Source organism: Lichenostomus cassidix, chromosome 3, assembly GCF_008360975.1.
Source record: "Lichenostomus cassidix isolate B80296 chromosome 3, HeHo_3.0, whole genome shotgun sequence".
NCBI lineage: Eukaryota > Metazoa > Chordata > Aves > Passeriformes > Meliphagidae > Lichenostomus > Lichenostomus cassidix.
In genome coordinates, this window is record NC_139483.1 from 32,068,131 (window position 1) to 32,082,955 (window position 14,825).

The 14,825-nt window shown below is 45.1% G+C and overlaps 1 protein-coding gene across 1 annotated transcript in view; it reads left to right on the plus strand.

Annotated features, from left to right (window-relative positions):
* KIF26B (kinesin family member 26B) overlaps positions 1-14,825 on the plus strand; it is a 293,798-nt gene that overhangs the window by 257,541 nt on the left and 21,432 nt on the right. Inside the window, exons 11-12 of the mRNA XM_085055178.1 lie at positions 9,272-9,434; positions 10,561-13,990. Coding sequence (XP_084911304.1) covers positions 9,272-9,434; positions 10,561-13,990 — 3,593 coding nt within the window. The remainder of the gene's footprint in view (positions 1-9,271; positions 9,435-10,560; positions 13,991-14,825) is intronic.

Sequence of the window (14,825 nt, forward strand, 5' to 3'; positions counted from 1 at the left end):
GGGTGCCGCACGGTGCGGCCGTGGGCAGCTCCGGCTGGGCAGCACGGCAGTGCTCCGTGTGGCACCGAGCTGTCCCCTTCCTGTCCCCGCTCCAAATTGCCGCGGGGTGTCATCTACCGGGCGGCAGCCGAAATGCTCACTGAGCTGCCTGGGGCGAGGTGAACAGAGGAGCCAAGCCGGTCTGGCAGGCAGGGGAGCTGAGGTGGCTGCTGCCCTGCCCTCGCCGCAGGTGCTGTCACCTGTGGTGGCTCCTCAGCACGTGTGACCCCAGCCATGGGAGTGGCAGCAGCTCAGGTGCAGGGAGCTGAGCCCTTCTGACAAACAAGCTCTTTGCTTGGCCTGTTGAGCGCAGAGTGGAGAGCCTGGCTGTAGTCTGCCCGCTGCTTGGCGCTCGGAAGGCAGCGGGAGCTGCGGGCACAGCGCTGGAAGGAAAGGCGCTGAGCAAAGGGAGTGAGCGCTCTCTCCGTGCTGGTGCGGGGATGGAGGAAATGCCCTCACCGGGTGTCTGCTCTGCTCCTGCTAATATCAGCCTCCGGAGGGGCTGGTGTGAAGGTGCTTTCTAGAACGTGTCCTCAGCAGATGGTCAGGGAATGTTTCTGCATACTTTTTGTTCTTACGTGTTTTTCCCTGAGTGCCCTATAGGCACAGGCACTGTTCAGCTACATTCCAGCTCTTCCCAGCACTCCTGCTGCACTGTCAGGGCACAGGCAGCCTGGAGGAGAGGCAGGCAGTCTCCTAAGCCACTCCCATTGCTATTCCATAGCAGTTGCGACTGTTGTCTTCTCATATAAAGCAGCTAAACCATACAGATAAACTGAGCCAAACCTGTGGTTGCCATTATACTTCCAAGTAAGGGAGCCAAGGAAGGAGGGACTTGGGGAGAGGGAAGATATTTTCCTTCCCTTTATGAGTGTATCTTGGTAGAAGTTGGTGCAGAGCCTCGCCAAGTGCAGAGTCCCTAAATTTAAAATCGGAATAATTATTTGTTTTAACTGTAGGATTTTTTTTTCTCCTGTAAATCAGTCTACTTATTGAGCATGTCTTCTTAACAAATGGCATTGCTGATTTTGGAAAATCTGGCTTTAGCTCTAACATAGAGTTGCTGAGCCTAATTAGCTCCCTGGATTAATTGAGTTTCTGTGTTTCAGCTAGAGTTTATTAGGAGCTGGCACTGTAATGAGACAGACCACTAGGATCCTTTTCTTTTTGATTATCTTTTAGCTTTGTTTGGATGTTTTTAATGGCTGCTTGTGAATGGTGTTTGGTTCTGTGCTGAGATTCAAAATACAGAGGGGAGAGGGATAATCTTTTCCATTTTCCGTGTAGTCTTCTCTCTGAAATAATCATCGGCCCTCAGCAGAGCTGTGCTTCTAACCACCTCCTCTCTCCCACCCCAAAACCTGCACTTGCTGTGACTTTAAGCTATATCTGGATCTCTGAGCTCTCATTTGAGTAACACGCTGAGCTTAAGTAAATGTGTATGTCTTCAGTTTGGTATTGCCAAAATGCAAAGTACACCTGAACCAAACTACATACAATTCACAGACTTGGGGCAAAAACTGAAAGGAATTTCTTTCTCTTGTTGGTTGAATTATTTAAATGAAGCTTGTGTGACTTCTGCTCCACCACTGTCACAAAGCAAAAATGAGAAGATGGAGGAAGTGTCTTTCTCTGTGTGCCTTCAGGGCCAACATAGTGGTGCCCAGCTTAGAGCTGGGCTGGCACTATCAGAAACCATTTGTAAAGATAGAAGTGGAATTGTTGGGTGATAGCAACTGCTTTTTTTGAGAGAGAGTTCTATTGTACATCAATCAGCAAGACGTTAAGAAAATGGGGTACTTTTATGTCACTTATGAATAACAGGGCACTTCTTGCCCTTTTTGTGGACTGTTTAAGCTTTAGAGCAACTTTTATACAAAAGTTACAGCTCTTGAATGAGCCCTTTTTATGGTGAGAGGGATAGTACCCTGACACATGGGATAAGAGGCCACCCCCCACCTTGCTACAATCTCCTTCCAGGTGGTTGTAGAAAACAGTGAGGTCTCCCCTGAGGCTCTTTTTCTCCTGACTAAACAACCCCAGCTCCCTCAACCACTTCTCATGATATTTGTGCTCCAGACCCTTCAGCAGGTCCATTGCCCTTCTCTGGACATGCTCCATCACATCAGTGTGTTTCTTGCAGTGAGGGGCCCAAAACTGAACTCATTTGAGGTGCAGCTTCACCAATGGGACTCTGTTCTTCTGTCATTGATTTTCTTTTCTGCCTTTGGTGGAAAGAAACAAAAGGTGCTATTTTGTGCATCTGCCACATGCTCATGTGTTGTCACAGACACAAGATTTGTTCAACAATATTGTCTTTCTCTTAAAAGACAAGAATTGTAGGGGGAATCCCCCTATATTTTATATGCATTTTGTAATATTACAATTTAAGTATAAGTCCCATACTTGGCTGCAGCAACACCTTTCCCCTGCTCTTGACCTCTTGACTGCTGTAGTGTCACATCCTTTCCAGATGTGGAGTTTTCCCAGTACATGAACCTCTCCACAGTGTCCCCTCAGTGCAATTCTTTCAGCTGGCTCCCCCTTCACCTCTGCAATGAGCAGAGTGTTCTGGGTTGTCCCTCAGACAAGATAACTAACTGCAGTGGCAGTGGAAATTTCCACTTTGCTTAATTTTTCCTTTAAGTCTAGTCAGTTTCCACCTGGAACAAGTTCATTGTCTCCCCAGTGCCTCGTTTCACCAGGTGAAGAATTCCCCAGGTTAAAGGTCCAACACGTTACCCATCTTTCTTCAACTACCTCATTTTATTCTGCTAACAAAGCCAGGCTTACATGGCTGAACCACTGAGGGCTTTAGCTCCCCACCTGGCCTCATTTTGCATGTGCTTCACACATTGCTCCCATTTCCTTTCTCCCACTGTCAAAATTATTAACAGAAAGGAAAGACATCACTAAGCAAACTGTACTGGTTCATAGTGAACTCAGCTGTTACACACCTGTAACATCCGCTGTTGGGCTTATTCTTTTTGAGCTATAAACTGTCCTTTGTAGAGATTATTCCCATACAGTAAGAGCCAAAACCAAATATAGTCTTCATGTGGTTCCTTTGTTATGTAAACATTTATTGCTGTGAATAAAGCAGTGCATCAGCTCAAAGGAGCAGAGTTAAGACTTCACAATCAGAAATGACTGCCACAGTTACTGAGATTTTTCCTCTGACATAGCTCTATAAATAATTAGATTACAAGACACCTGAGGGCATACATCATCTGATGCTGTAACGATAACACCTTGAGGGAGTTGACAACTTTCTCCTTTTGGCCAAGTGCCTAGGAAGACACCAAGGTATATGATTAATAGAGAGCACAAACACACAGTCTTGCACTTCCTAAAGCTTAGCTTTACTATTGTATTGTCTCCCTTGTGGAATGTTTTTATTCCTATTTCTAATGGTACTGCTGTTGTCATTGAATAGCCAAAATCCTCATAGCACTGGGGTGAGAGGAAAGAGAAGACAAAGAAAATATTTGTTATTAAGATGAGGGGTTGGGAGGAAACAAAACAAAGCATATAATACAATTGGGTAAATAATTCCACAGAAAAATCATTACAACACTTCAGCTGGATCTTCCTCTCCAATATTGCTTTCTTTTTGTGAAACAATTCTGTTTGTGTCTCCCACACACAGAATGAAAGGCTGGGCAATGAAAATTCCTGCAAATTTCCCGAGCACAATATTTATTCTTATTGTTTCATTTTCTATTCATGAATTCTATTTTGCAGCCCTAAACAAAAGCAATTACCACTTACCTCTTTTCTGTGTAGCTTACTTTGAACACATTGCTCACACAGATTCTAGTAAAGCTGGTGGACCAGGCAGAGGAAGATCCAGTAACCATTCTCTGCCCCCTCACCTGGCCTGCACCTCACCTGGCAGTGTGATACAGCAGCCATGACAAATTAGGGCCACATTATGGGGCTCCTCGGACGGGTATCAGTGGGGGTACTTGAGTGGGGAGAGAGGCCTTGGAGGTCAGGCAGTAACAGTGGAGGATGTTAGTAGGAGGAAGAGGGGGAGGAAAGGGAGATTAATACTGGAAGAGTGTCTAGCAGTGATGCTGGAGAATGGCAAAGTCTGGTGTAGCTGCTTGGACCACTGCAGGATGAACCTGAGCTCTGTCAGGCTGTTTAGGAGAGGAACTGAGGATGAGTGTCATTGTGTGGGAATAAGAACATGCAAAAAGGTTGGATGAGGAAAGCCCAGGGTAGACACTGCTAAAAGTGTGTAGGATTGTCTGATGAGAGACGAGCATGTCAAAAAGGACATAAACACATGAGACCCCAGCTTTCCTACAGCACTGGGAAGGATTGTGTTACTCCTGAGTCTTAGTGTTTTTCTGCAGGTAGCAAATGCTAGCAAAACATCATGGTAGGTTGTGAGAGATATTCTCCTTCTCTACTGCCTGTCCAAACTAAAGGTGGCAACTGGCTGCTGCTGCCAGCTCCTTCAGCAACTGAGGCTATTTGATACACCAGAATGTTCCAGGCTTGCTGATGTCTCCTTGAAGTGTAACCACAATTGTATATGAAATTACATAAAATACATTTAATAAGAGGATTCAGGTAGTGAAATCAATTGCTAGAGGGTCAGGAAATGCCAAAATTAATGGGCTATACATAGTTTGGTCTTTTCAGGATTCTCCCTCCATCCTCAAATATAATCTTCTTTCAAGGCAGATAAAGGACCTGCTTTAGACATGAGTCAGGACTGTACAGCAATCTGGTCCTTGTCAATAAACATACTGGAGAATGGAATGGAGGGCTGCAGAAGAGAAGGGAGGTATTATGGAAGGACCTGTTTCCACCTTCAGACTAGTTCTGCCAATGTGTTTCCTAAAATTTTTAGATGGGTTACTGGTATGTTCCTGGTTTTTTGAGTATCCAGATTAAGAGCTAGCTGCCCCATTTTCTGTTTAAGAGAAGTCAAAGTCAGCTGTAATTTGAATATGAAGACTGTGTAATGATCAATACTCTGAAATATCTGTGCTTCACACCAGACACCTATACTTAATGAAGTCTTCAATGCCTCAGGTATTATCAGAGGTTTATATGCCTTACCTCAGAGGCATTCATCAGATGGTGCATTGATGAGCTCCACAGGGAAAAGAAAAAATAATAAAGAGCCTTTGAAGAAATTGGTCATTCTGGATTCAGAACTGAATTTGTATAGTCCTAACAGTAGATCAGGCATAAGTCCATACATTGCAAGGCAAGGATTAAATGAAAGATTAAATAACTTGTAGTTCAGTCAGCACTGTTTATTCTGTGCAGGGATTGAGGCAGGGCTCTAGTGGAAAAATAGTATCCAGTCACAAAATTAAAGACTGACTAAATATACATAGGCAACTGGGATTTATGCAGTGTCCAAGGAAACGTATCCTGATATTACATGCTTCATTCTTCAGTGTAAGGTTCTGTGTTGTTTCCAGTTGAGTATAATTAATCATTCATGAAGAAGGGAAATACAGCTAAGAGGAACATGAAGATGTGCATCTTTCCTTCTTACTGAGCAAGTAAAAGGACTAATTTACACGGATCCTAGTTTGCATGGTGGTCTCAGAAGAGGAGAACACTGCTCACTGCAGTACTGCCCCATCTCTCTCTTGGGGGAAGTTCAATACCTGCTAGGGTTCCTATTGAGAGATTCAGAAAAACAGCAGGAAAACAGGTAAATCCTTTGGCAGCTGCTGTAATGTGAGAGGGTGGAAGCAACAGAGGAGGAAAGGGAGCACAATGAAGAAGAGAGAAGTCCTCTCCATATGGAGGGCTGTTACTCCATGGAATGAACCGAAGCTTGCTGCCTGGCAGTCTGCACCTCTGCACTGTATCTGCTGACATACTTTGCAGTTTGGTTTCCTTCATGCAGGGCTCTTGCCCCTGGACTTTTCCAGAGATACAGCTTTGCATACTTTATTTTTGGGTTTTACCTGTGTGGGATATGTATGAATAATATTTAGTAGCATTTTTCTGTAGCCATGATAATCTAAGAAGCTAGGCAAGAAAAGGTTTACAAGTAAGAGTAGTGTATTTTATTATACCAAGTGCTGTATTTAGAAAAAAATGAGGTGACTTTTAAGTACTGAAAAGACTGCAGAATTGACTTACTGATATACAGGCTTTGGAGTCTGAAGTGTGGTGACCTGACCCCACCTTCATTTTCTTCTGTGTTTCACATACCCATAATCATGATGGTTTAGGGTAAATTTCCTAAACTGTAAGATCACTAGTGCATAGGATAGAAATACATTTAAAATGAAGACAGGTATATAAAATGGTGTCATCATATTCTTTTGTAGCAGAATAGAAATAGACTATTAGCATTCCTGAAGTTCTATTATTTTCCATGAGAACATTGTTGCATTTCACTCTACTGCTATGAGAAATCTGGGACCTTCTGCTGGTCAGCCTCTGCTTAACACAATGAGCAATGTGCACCTAGGAGCAGCAGACATTCTGCGACTTTCTTCAAAATTTCCTGTGTCTTAGTTTAGTTTGCAGAGCCAGAGGATCAGCAAAGACCTTGTTTCTCAAAGCCCTTCCAGTGCAGAAGTGCAGACCTTGTCTTTGTAGAACTTCTGCATTCACAGGAAATTTTGCATTTTCAAATAACAGCCCGTGAATGATCTAATGAAATAATTCATAGCCTTTAATTTTTTTTCAGGCAGAAATACCATGTCAGCTCTCAAAAGAACAAAGCATCTACTTTGTGTCTCACATTGTCTAAGCAAATTTCTGTGAGGCATCCAAAATATTTTACCAATATTTTATTTTAAGAGGATAGAGTGAGTCAAAATTAAGCCACACATTCTTGTGTCTTATATTCTTTTTTATTTCCCTTTTATTTCCTTCCTTCCTTCCTTCCTTCCTTCCTTCCTTCCTTCCTTCCTTCCTTCCTTCCTTCCTTCCTTCCTTCCTTCCTTCCTTCCTTCCTTCCTTCCTTCCTTCCTTCCTTCCTTCCTTCCTTCCTTCCTTCCTTCCTTCCTTCCTTCCTTCCTTCCTTCCTTCCTTCCTTCCTTCCCTCCTTCCTTCCTCCCTCCCTCCCTCCCTCCCTCCCTCCCTCCCTCCCTCCCTCCCTCCCTCCCTCCCTCCCTCCCTCCCTCCCTCTCTGTTAGTAGGTGCTATTGTGAGAGGTCAGTGAACTTTGAACAGCTGAACTTGTCATATGACAATGTCCAGAATTGCCAAAAATCTCTGCTTAGTAGTGACACGAGGCTAGTTATTTTTTCTGGGTACGAGGTGAAGTTGAGAGTCAAGATGTAGACGGTGCTGAATAAACAAACTCTGAAATTAGAAATCAGTGCTAGCTGGGCTTTTTACTGCTGGGTTCATGCTTTAATCCTTAACAAATCTGCCCTTTAGTTCCCATCCATGTCAGAGGATCATTTGAATTATAAATAGGTATTTCCTCAGTATAGTTATTCTTCTTGCACGTAGTATTTCAGTACAAGGCAGATGGCACAGATTATTTTATATTCCTAATGCATATATCTCTAGGAGAGCCACGCCTCAGTGCTAATGCTGGCTGCATGGGTTATGCATTCTCAGGAGACCAACATGTTCAGAATGTATTCTTTTGCACTTTCCCCTGTTGTCTCATGTTTTGCTATGATAGAAGCACTGGCAAATGAAGGGCTTGTTATTGATTTCTGTGGAGATGTTAATAATTTCCGTGTTACTCTGCATTGGAGTGGCAGTAACTGATGTACAAAATTTGACATCTTAATTATTCTGTGATGGAAAGGAGGGACACTAACCTGAGACACAACAGCCTATTGACTCTGGATCTGTGGATTCCAAGCAGCCTTAGGTCACAAGTGAAATGAGTGAGGCTGTCTCAGTATAGTCTTTATAGATGTTTGTTTGGTTCTCAAAGACACCAGACTGTCTTCAATGTGTCTGGAGCAGATGGAAGCAGAAATCCTGAAACAAAAATATGTTTTACTTTCAGTATTTCTAGTCAGGCTGAAATGGCAAGTACTATAAACATCAGGAAATGAGAATTCTCCAGAGTTACTGGTAGATGCATCAAAATACGCAGCCCAAATGCTGTTGTTTATTCAATCAAAAAGTGAGGTCCAGGAGATTTGATGTTTGCCCATCAGTCCCATCCAGTAGGCATAGTTTCAATTCCCAGCAGTTGCAGCTTTATGCTAAGTTCCTGTGAGCTGGAAATGTCAAGTGAATGACCAAGGGTGCACAAACACCATAGGTCATTTGCAGATTTTTAACAGTGAGCCCCAAAAATCTGATCCATAGCCAGTGAATGTATCACCATCATTACAGCATTTCCTTTAGCACTAAAACAATTCTTTTAGTGATAGATAAGTATCAGTCTGTCATTGTCTGTTTCCAGCTGTATGCAATCATCACCCACAACCTTTAGCTTAGGGGAGGCTCTCTTCAAGAGAATGACATTTCCTAACTAACTATCCAGCTGACCTGTACACTATGGAGCTAAAGATCTCTTAAAAATTATATATTGTGCATTTCTGACTACAGGATTACATCATCATCTCAAAAGTACTAAATATGCATCATTATTCTGTTAAAATTCATATTCTCAGTCCAGTCACAGGCAGCCCCACAAGAAGGCATCAGCATTTCAAAAGCTATCTGATGCTGAACAATAGAGTAAATGGCAAGAACAGAAAATCTGATTTCTGCCTCAGTGAAAGTAAAGATCTAATATGAAAGAACAATTGTGTGAAGTCTGAAGGTTTGATTGGTTTGTATTTTACCAGCATCATCCAAAATTGACTTCAGTGATTTAATGGTTATTAATATCGAATTACCCAATGCCCTAGAAGGCAACAAAAAATTGTGTTGTCTAATCTAATCCACTACCCTCTTGTCCTCCAGAGCTGGGCCAGAGTTTGTCTGCACACTTTGCACTTCAAAAGTGCAGCAGTTTGATGTTTGCTGCTGTGGCTCCTTAACAGTCTCCAGTGCTCCTCTGCACCTCTGTGTTGGCAATGGTAACAATGGAGAAGGACTGAGAAAAGGGGAGCTGGGAAGAGAAAAGAAGTTTGAATTGTAGTCCAGGTTCTTCCAACATGCTCAGCTGCACAACATAGTGCAAACCTGAGGAAGGAAACTAATTAGGATTCCATTAAAAAGAAGAGACAACATCTTGCCAAGACCCAAGTTACATTATGATGGCCAAAGCGAAACCTTGCTGTCTAATGTAGCCTTAATTCACTTTATTTTGCAGAGACAGCAAGCTGACCATGTTGCTCCGAGAGTCCCTGGGGAATATGAACTGCCGCACCACAATGATAGCTCACATTTCAGCCGCTGCGGGGAACTACGCCGAGACACTCTCCACCATCCAGATTGCCTCAAGGGTCCTCAGGATGAAGAAAAAGAAAACTAAGGTAAGACAATGTGTAACTCCCTTCTTATAATGATGGAGGAGGGAGGAAGAAGGATCATGAAGGATCCTTAATTGGCTAGAGCAGTATGTAACAAAACCAGTAATCAATTCCAAAGTGTATGGGTTGTATGTACCCAGTCCTAGATGAGCGTCAGAGGGCAATATCAGAGACAAGAAGGGGGAAATGCTTCAGCTTCAGAGGCAGGGGAATGAGTTCAGACACATCTGCTGTAGCAGGTTTGTAAGCTGACCTTGTTTAATGATATAGTTGTCAGGGAGCATTTATTTTCCCTTATGCTCTTAGTGCTAATGAAACAATAAGGAGTAAAACTACTGTAGAGTTAAAGAAAATTGGGTTAAATTAAGAATTAGATTCTCTATGCTTCTCAGTGCAGGAGCAAAATACATGCAGAACAATTGTGTCCAGTGCCAGCACTGATGACCCTTTTATTCCTACTACTTCTAAATATGGGTGATAGATTTTCTAAGAAGTAGAGTGAGGATGGACTATATCCATTTTCATGTTTTGGAGTTCTGGTTGCTTCTGTGCAACTTATGGTGTGAATTGGGCAGAATGAGTGAATGTTGTGCATTTAATTTAAATTGGCAGCATACAGATTGACAAGCTTTTTTTTGTCCGTTGATTGAAGAGAGACAAGTGAAGGGTTCAGTCCACACACCATCACAGCACTGTGTTTCCAGAGACCTCTGAGTGCATGTTACACTATTCCACACACTGGTAGTATCCCCGAACAGGGTCATATGTAGTGAGTTTTCTTGTTCCTCTTCAAATACACAAACACACACACATAGACACAATCAGAAAAGCCAAACATCTGATTTCTTTGGCCAGGCTCAGTTCAGGGAGGTATCCTAATCCATTTTTTTAGTACTATTTTTTGGAAGTCTTATGATTTTGAGCGGGACTCAGATTTGGGGCTTTGAGTTCTCCATTGAACATAGCTGTGTTTGCTCTAGGGTGGTGGATAAGCAGCTTCAGAGCTCTGTGCCTTAGTTTAGAGATCTCCCTGTTCAGATGTGACTGTGAGCTTTTTGTGCATGCGGTTTGTGCAAGGAGCAGCTTACAATGCTGAAATGTCATAGACTGTCTCTCTCTCACTTTGCAGTATACATCAAGTTCTTCTGGAGGAGAGAGCTCTTGTGAGGAGGGCAGGATGCGGAGGCCAACCCAGCTGAGGCCTTTCCATTCTAGAAACACTGTTGACCCAGACTTCCCAATTTTGCATTTATCAAGTGATCCTGATTATTCATCCAGCAGTGAGCAGTCGTGTGACACAGTGATTTACGTTGGCCCCAATGGCACTGCCCTTTCTGACAAGGAACTGACGGATAACGAGGGTCCCCCTGACTTTGTTCCCATAGTTCCTTCTCTGCAAAAGACCAAAAATGAAGGCAGGTTGGAGGAAGTTAATGAATCAGGGCCCAGCACATCTGAAAGAGACTGCCTGAAGTGCAACACCTTTGCAGAGCTCCAGGAGAGGCTGGATTGCATAGATGGCAGTGAAGAGACAGACAAATTTCCCTTTGAAGAGATGCCTGCTCAATTTAGCTCAGACCAGATGTCTAAGTGTGCTGTCTCAAGCCAGCTGGCAGAGCTAAGCCACTTACCAGAGTCAGATAAGGAAGATATGATGCCAGAATGTCAGCATCCTGATAGAGAAGCCAAGGAAAATACAAATACAACACCCAGCAAAACTAAGAGAAATCACTCCCCTGTTCCTTCTGGAGCTCTTACCAATCTTTCAACTCCTTCTTCTCCCAGGAGTGTAACAGGCAGCTCTAGTAAAGAGCTTAGCTCTTGTCAGTTAGCACACAGCACCAGCTTGCAGAGCAGCAGAGAAGGGCTCAACACCTGTGGATTTGTGGAAGGCAAACCTCGGCCAATGGGTTCGCCCCGGCTTGGCATTGCAAGCCTCTCGAAGACATCTGAGTATAAACCACCAACATCTCCTTCCCAGAGGTGCAAGGTCTATACACAGAAAGGAGTCATGCCCAGCTCCACTCCCCCACCAGCTCCCCTGAGTAAGGACGCTGCGATGGCATCTAGTGAGTCTTTATTACAGCCAGAAATCCGGACCCCACCTGTAGGCATGAGCCCTCAGATTATGAAAAAGTCAGTCTCGTCCAGCAATGGGGATTTTGAAGAGACTGTTCTCAATGAAGATTGGCAACAAAACATTTCTCCAGAATCCAAGAAGGAGATTCTGAGCACCACCATGGTGACAGTGCAGCAGCCATTGGAGCTGAATGGAGAGGACGAGCTGGTGTTCACCCTTGTGGAAGAACTGACCATTAGTGGTGTCCTTGACAATGGGCGCCCAACTAGTATCATCAGTTTTAACAGCGACTGCTCTGTGCAGGCTTTGGCCTCTGGGTCTAGGCCAGTCAGTATTATCAGCAGTATCTCTGAAGATCTTGAATGTTACTCCAGTGCAGCTCCTGTGTCTGAAGTCAGCATCACACAGTTCCTTCCACTTCCAAAGCTGAGTCTGGATGACAAACCCCAAGATGATGGCAGCAGGCGCTCATCCATCAGCTCGTGGTTGAGTGAAATGAGCACAGGGAGTGACGGTGAGCAGTCGTGCCACAGCTTCATAGCCCAGGCATGCTATGGGCATGGGGAAGCTATGGCAGAACCCCCTGTCTCTGAGTTTGCAAGCACCATACAAAGTGCCAGCATGATATGTGTAAGTGACAAACAGAAGTCAGTGACTGACAATATGCTTATACTGTCGGAAATGGGGGAGGAAGCTTTCGGCAAAGTGCCACCCATCAAAGGCTGTAAAATATCAGCTCTAGGGAAAACTACTGTCACAATCAAAAACACCACAAGCCTTAGCAGCTGCGAAGGCTACATCCCAATGAAGACAAACATTACTGTGTATCCATGTATTGCTGTTAATTCCTTCAAAGCACAAGACACTGATGATGCTGTACCGGCCGTAACTGCAGACCCAAAGGCTTCTCATTCCCATGAAGGGAAAGAATCCATTGCTAAGAAGGTTATCAAGTTTGAAGACCCTTGGCTAAAGAGAGAAGAAGATGTTAAAAAGGACAGCTCTGGGAGCAGTGATGGGCCAAGGCCTGACACAGCTGTGCTGTCAGCCAAGCCTGAGCACAGCACAAAGCAGTCCTCAGCAGACAGGTTTAGCACCAGCAGTGGGGACACCTCTATCTCCCCAGGATCTGACAGTCTGAAAAGGATTGTGGATGGGTGTGAGGTGGCAACATCCAGCTCTGCAACCCAAAGCCCTGTTCATTCCAGTGATGGCTTGAAGAATTGTAGCCTCCCTCGAGGGCTCCCAAAGGCAAGTAAGGTGGAGGAATCTGAGAGTCATCTCCATCCTACTACTGACAGCAGTGGAGTCAGTTCTCCGGCCCTCCCCCAGTTTTCTAAGGCTAGTCTTGACAAGAAAATGGCCTCTCCCAAACACTGCATCCTCACTCGTCCCAAAGGGACTCCTCCTCTGCCACCTGTGAGAAAGTCAAGCTTGGATCAGAAGAACAGAGCCAGCCCTCAGCACAGTGCAGCCAGCAGCACCACGAGCAGTCCCTCCAGCCAGCCTGTGTCCTTCCTGGCCAGCTTCCCCGAGGAGCAGAATGCCAGACAAAAAGGCCCTGGCATTGACAGCAGCATCAACAACAGCAGCAGTAAGCTCTTCAGTGCCAAGCTGGAGCAGCTCGCCAGCAGGACCAATTCCCTAGGGAGGTCCACAGGAAGCCACTATGAGTGTTTGTCGCTGGAAAGAGCAGAAAGTCTGTCCTCTGTGAGCTCCAAAATGAGCCCTGGCAGAGACACCACCATGCCTAGGGCTGGAAGGAGCCTCAGCCGCAGTGCCATGTCCTCACCCACCAACTCGGGCCTCTCCCAGTCGGCAGGTGCCTCCCCGAAAGCCAGCCAGTCAAAGATCTCTGCAGTCAGCAAGCTCCTGCTGGCGAGTCCCAAGGCACGCAGCCTCTCTGCCTCTGCCACCAAAACGCTGAGCTTCTCCACCAAGTCTCTGCCTCAGTCCGTAGGGCAGAGCTCCAGTTTGCCCCCAAGTGGGAAGAACATGTCCTGGTCAATGCAGTCCCTCAGTAGAAGCCGGGGCTCCAGCCTTGCTTCCAAAATGCCCCTTCGGGCTGTCAATGGGCGGATTTCAGAGCTGCTCCAAGGGAGCACCAGTGCCAGAGGCGTACAGCTGCGGGGAAGCTCGGAGACAGATGAGCGTGGGGGCCTTCCTGGAGAGGAGAAGCCAGCTGTTCACATGCTGCCTTCGCCTTACAGCAAGATCACTCCTCCTCGGAAACCTCACCGCTGCAGCAGCGGCCACGGGAGCGACAACAGCAGCGTCCTGAGTGGGGAGCTGCCCCCGGCCATGGGGAAAACAGCCCTCTTCTACCACAGCGGCGGCAGCAGCGGCTACGAGAGCATGATGAGGGACAGCGAGGCGACGGGCAGTGCCTCCTCAGCACAGGACTCCATGAGCGAGAACAGCAGCTCTGCCAGCAGCAGGTGCCGGAGCCTCAAAACCCCCAAGAAACGATTAAATGCAGGTAAGCTTGCGCCGCTGGGAAGGAGGGACACGGACCAATGCAGATTAGTATGCAGTGGGTAGGCTAGCTCATAGGGTACGCTGGTTAAACACCAGCTTCCATCTCTTAGCTGAGAATGAAGGACACAGTAAGTATCCTAGGCTCTGCCTTTTTTCCCTTTGGAACATTCATAAATACTGTGTGGTTGGATTGCCTTTGCAGTGGAGTCTCCCCCGACCTCTTTCACTTAGGTTTACTTCAGATAAACAAAAAAGGGTTAATGTTGCCAATGACAGCCACATTTTCGTATTTATTTGTAGAAATATTCTTCTGATTGCAGAAAGATGTCTTTGTGAGCCTGGAAATGCAACTTATTCTTAAGCACTTTGGACACAGACTTCCTTCTTAACATTATGTTTCACCAGCCCAAGACCAGAGTCTTGCTGAATAGCTGTATCTTTTGCGAGCCACTTCTGCTCCTTGTGTGCTGTGGGCGCCCAAAGGTGCAAGATGCACTACGTCTGAAACCACCACTGAGCTCCTTCTTCCCACATAGAAAGAAGATGGAACAAAAAAGTGCCCATGCCCCTTGAAAGATTTTATCCTGTATCTTAGACTCCTGCCTTTTAACTTTTGAGTTGTGATTCCTTTTCCCATAAATTTATTGGTAACAAATAATGGAAAATATTAAGAACAATGTATGGGAACTACTGCACTGAAGCACTTGCAAACCTGAAACTTTTTTAGTGATCATGGAACAGACCAGAAAGACTTCCTCTTTGTTCAGACATAATCCCCAGTAGCTTCACACTACATTAGGACTTTTTAATTAGATAGCGAGAGCCTCCTGGGTCAT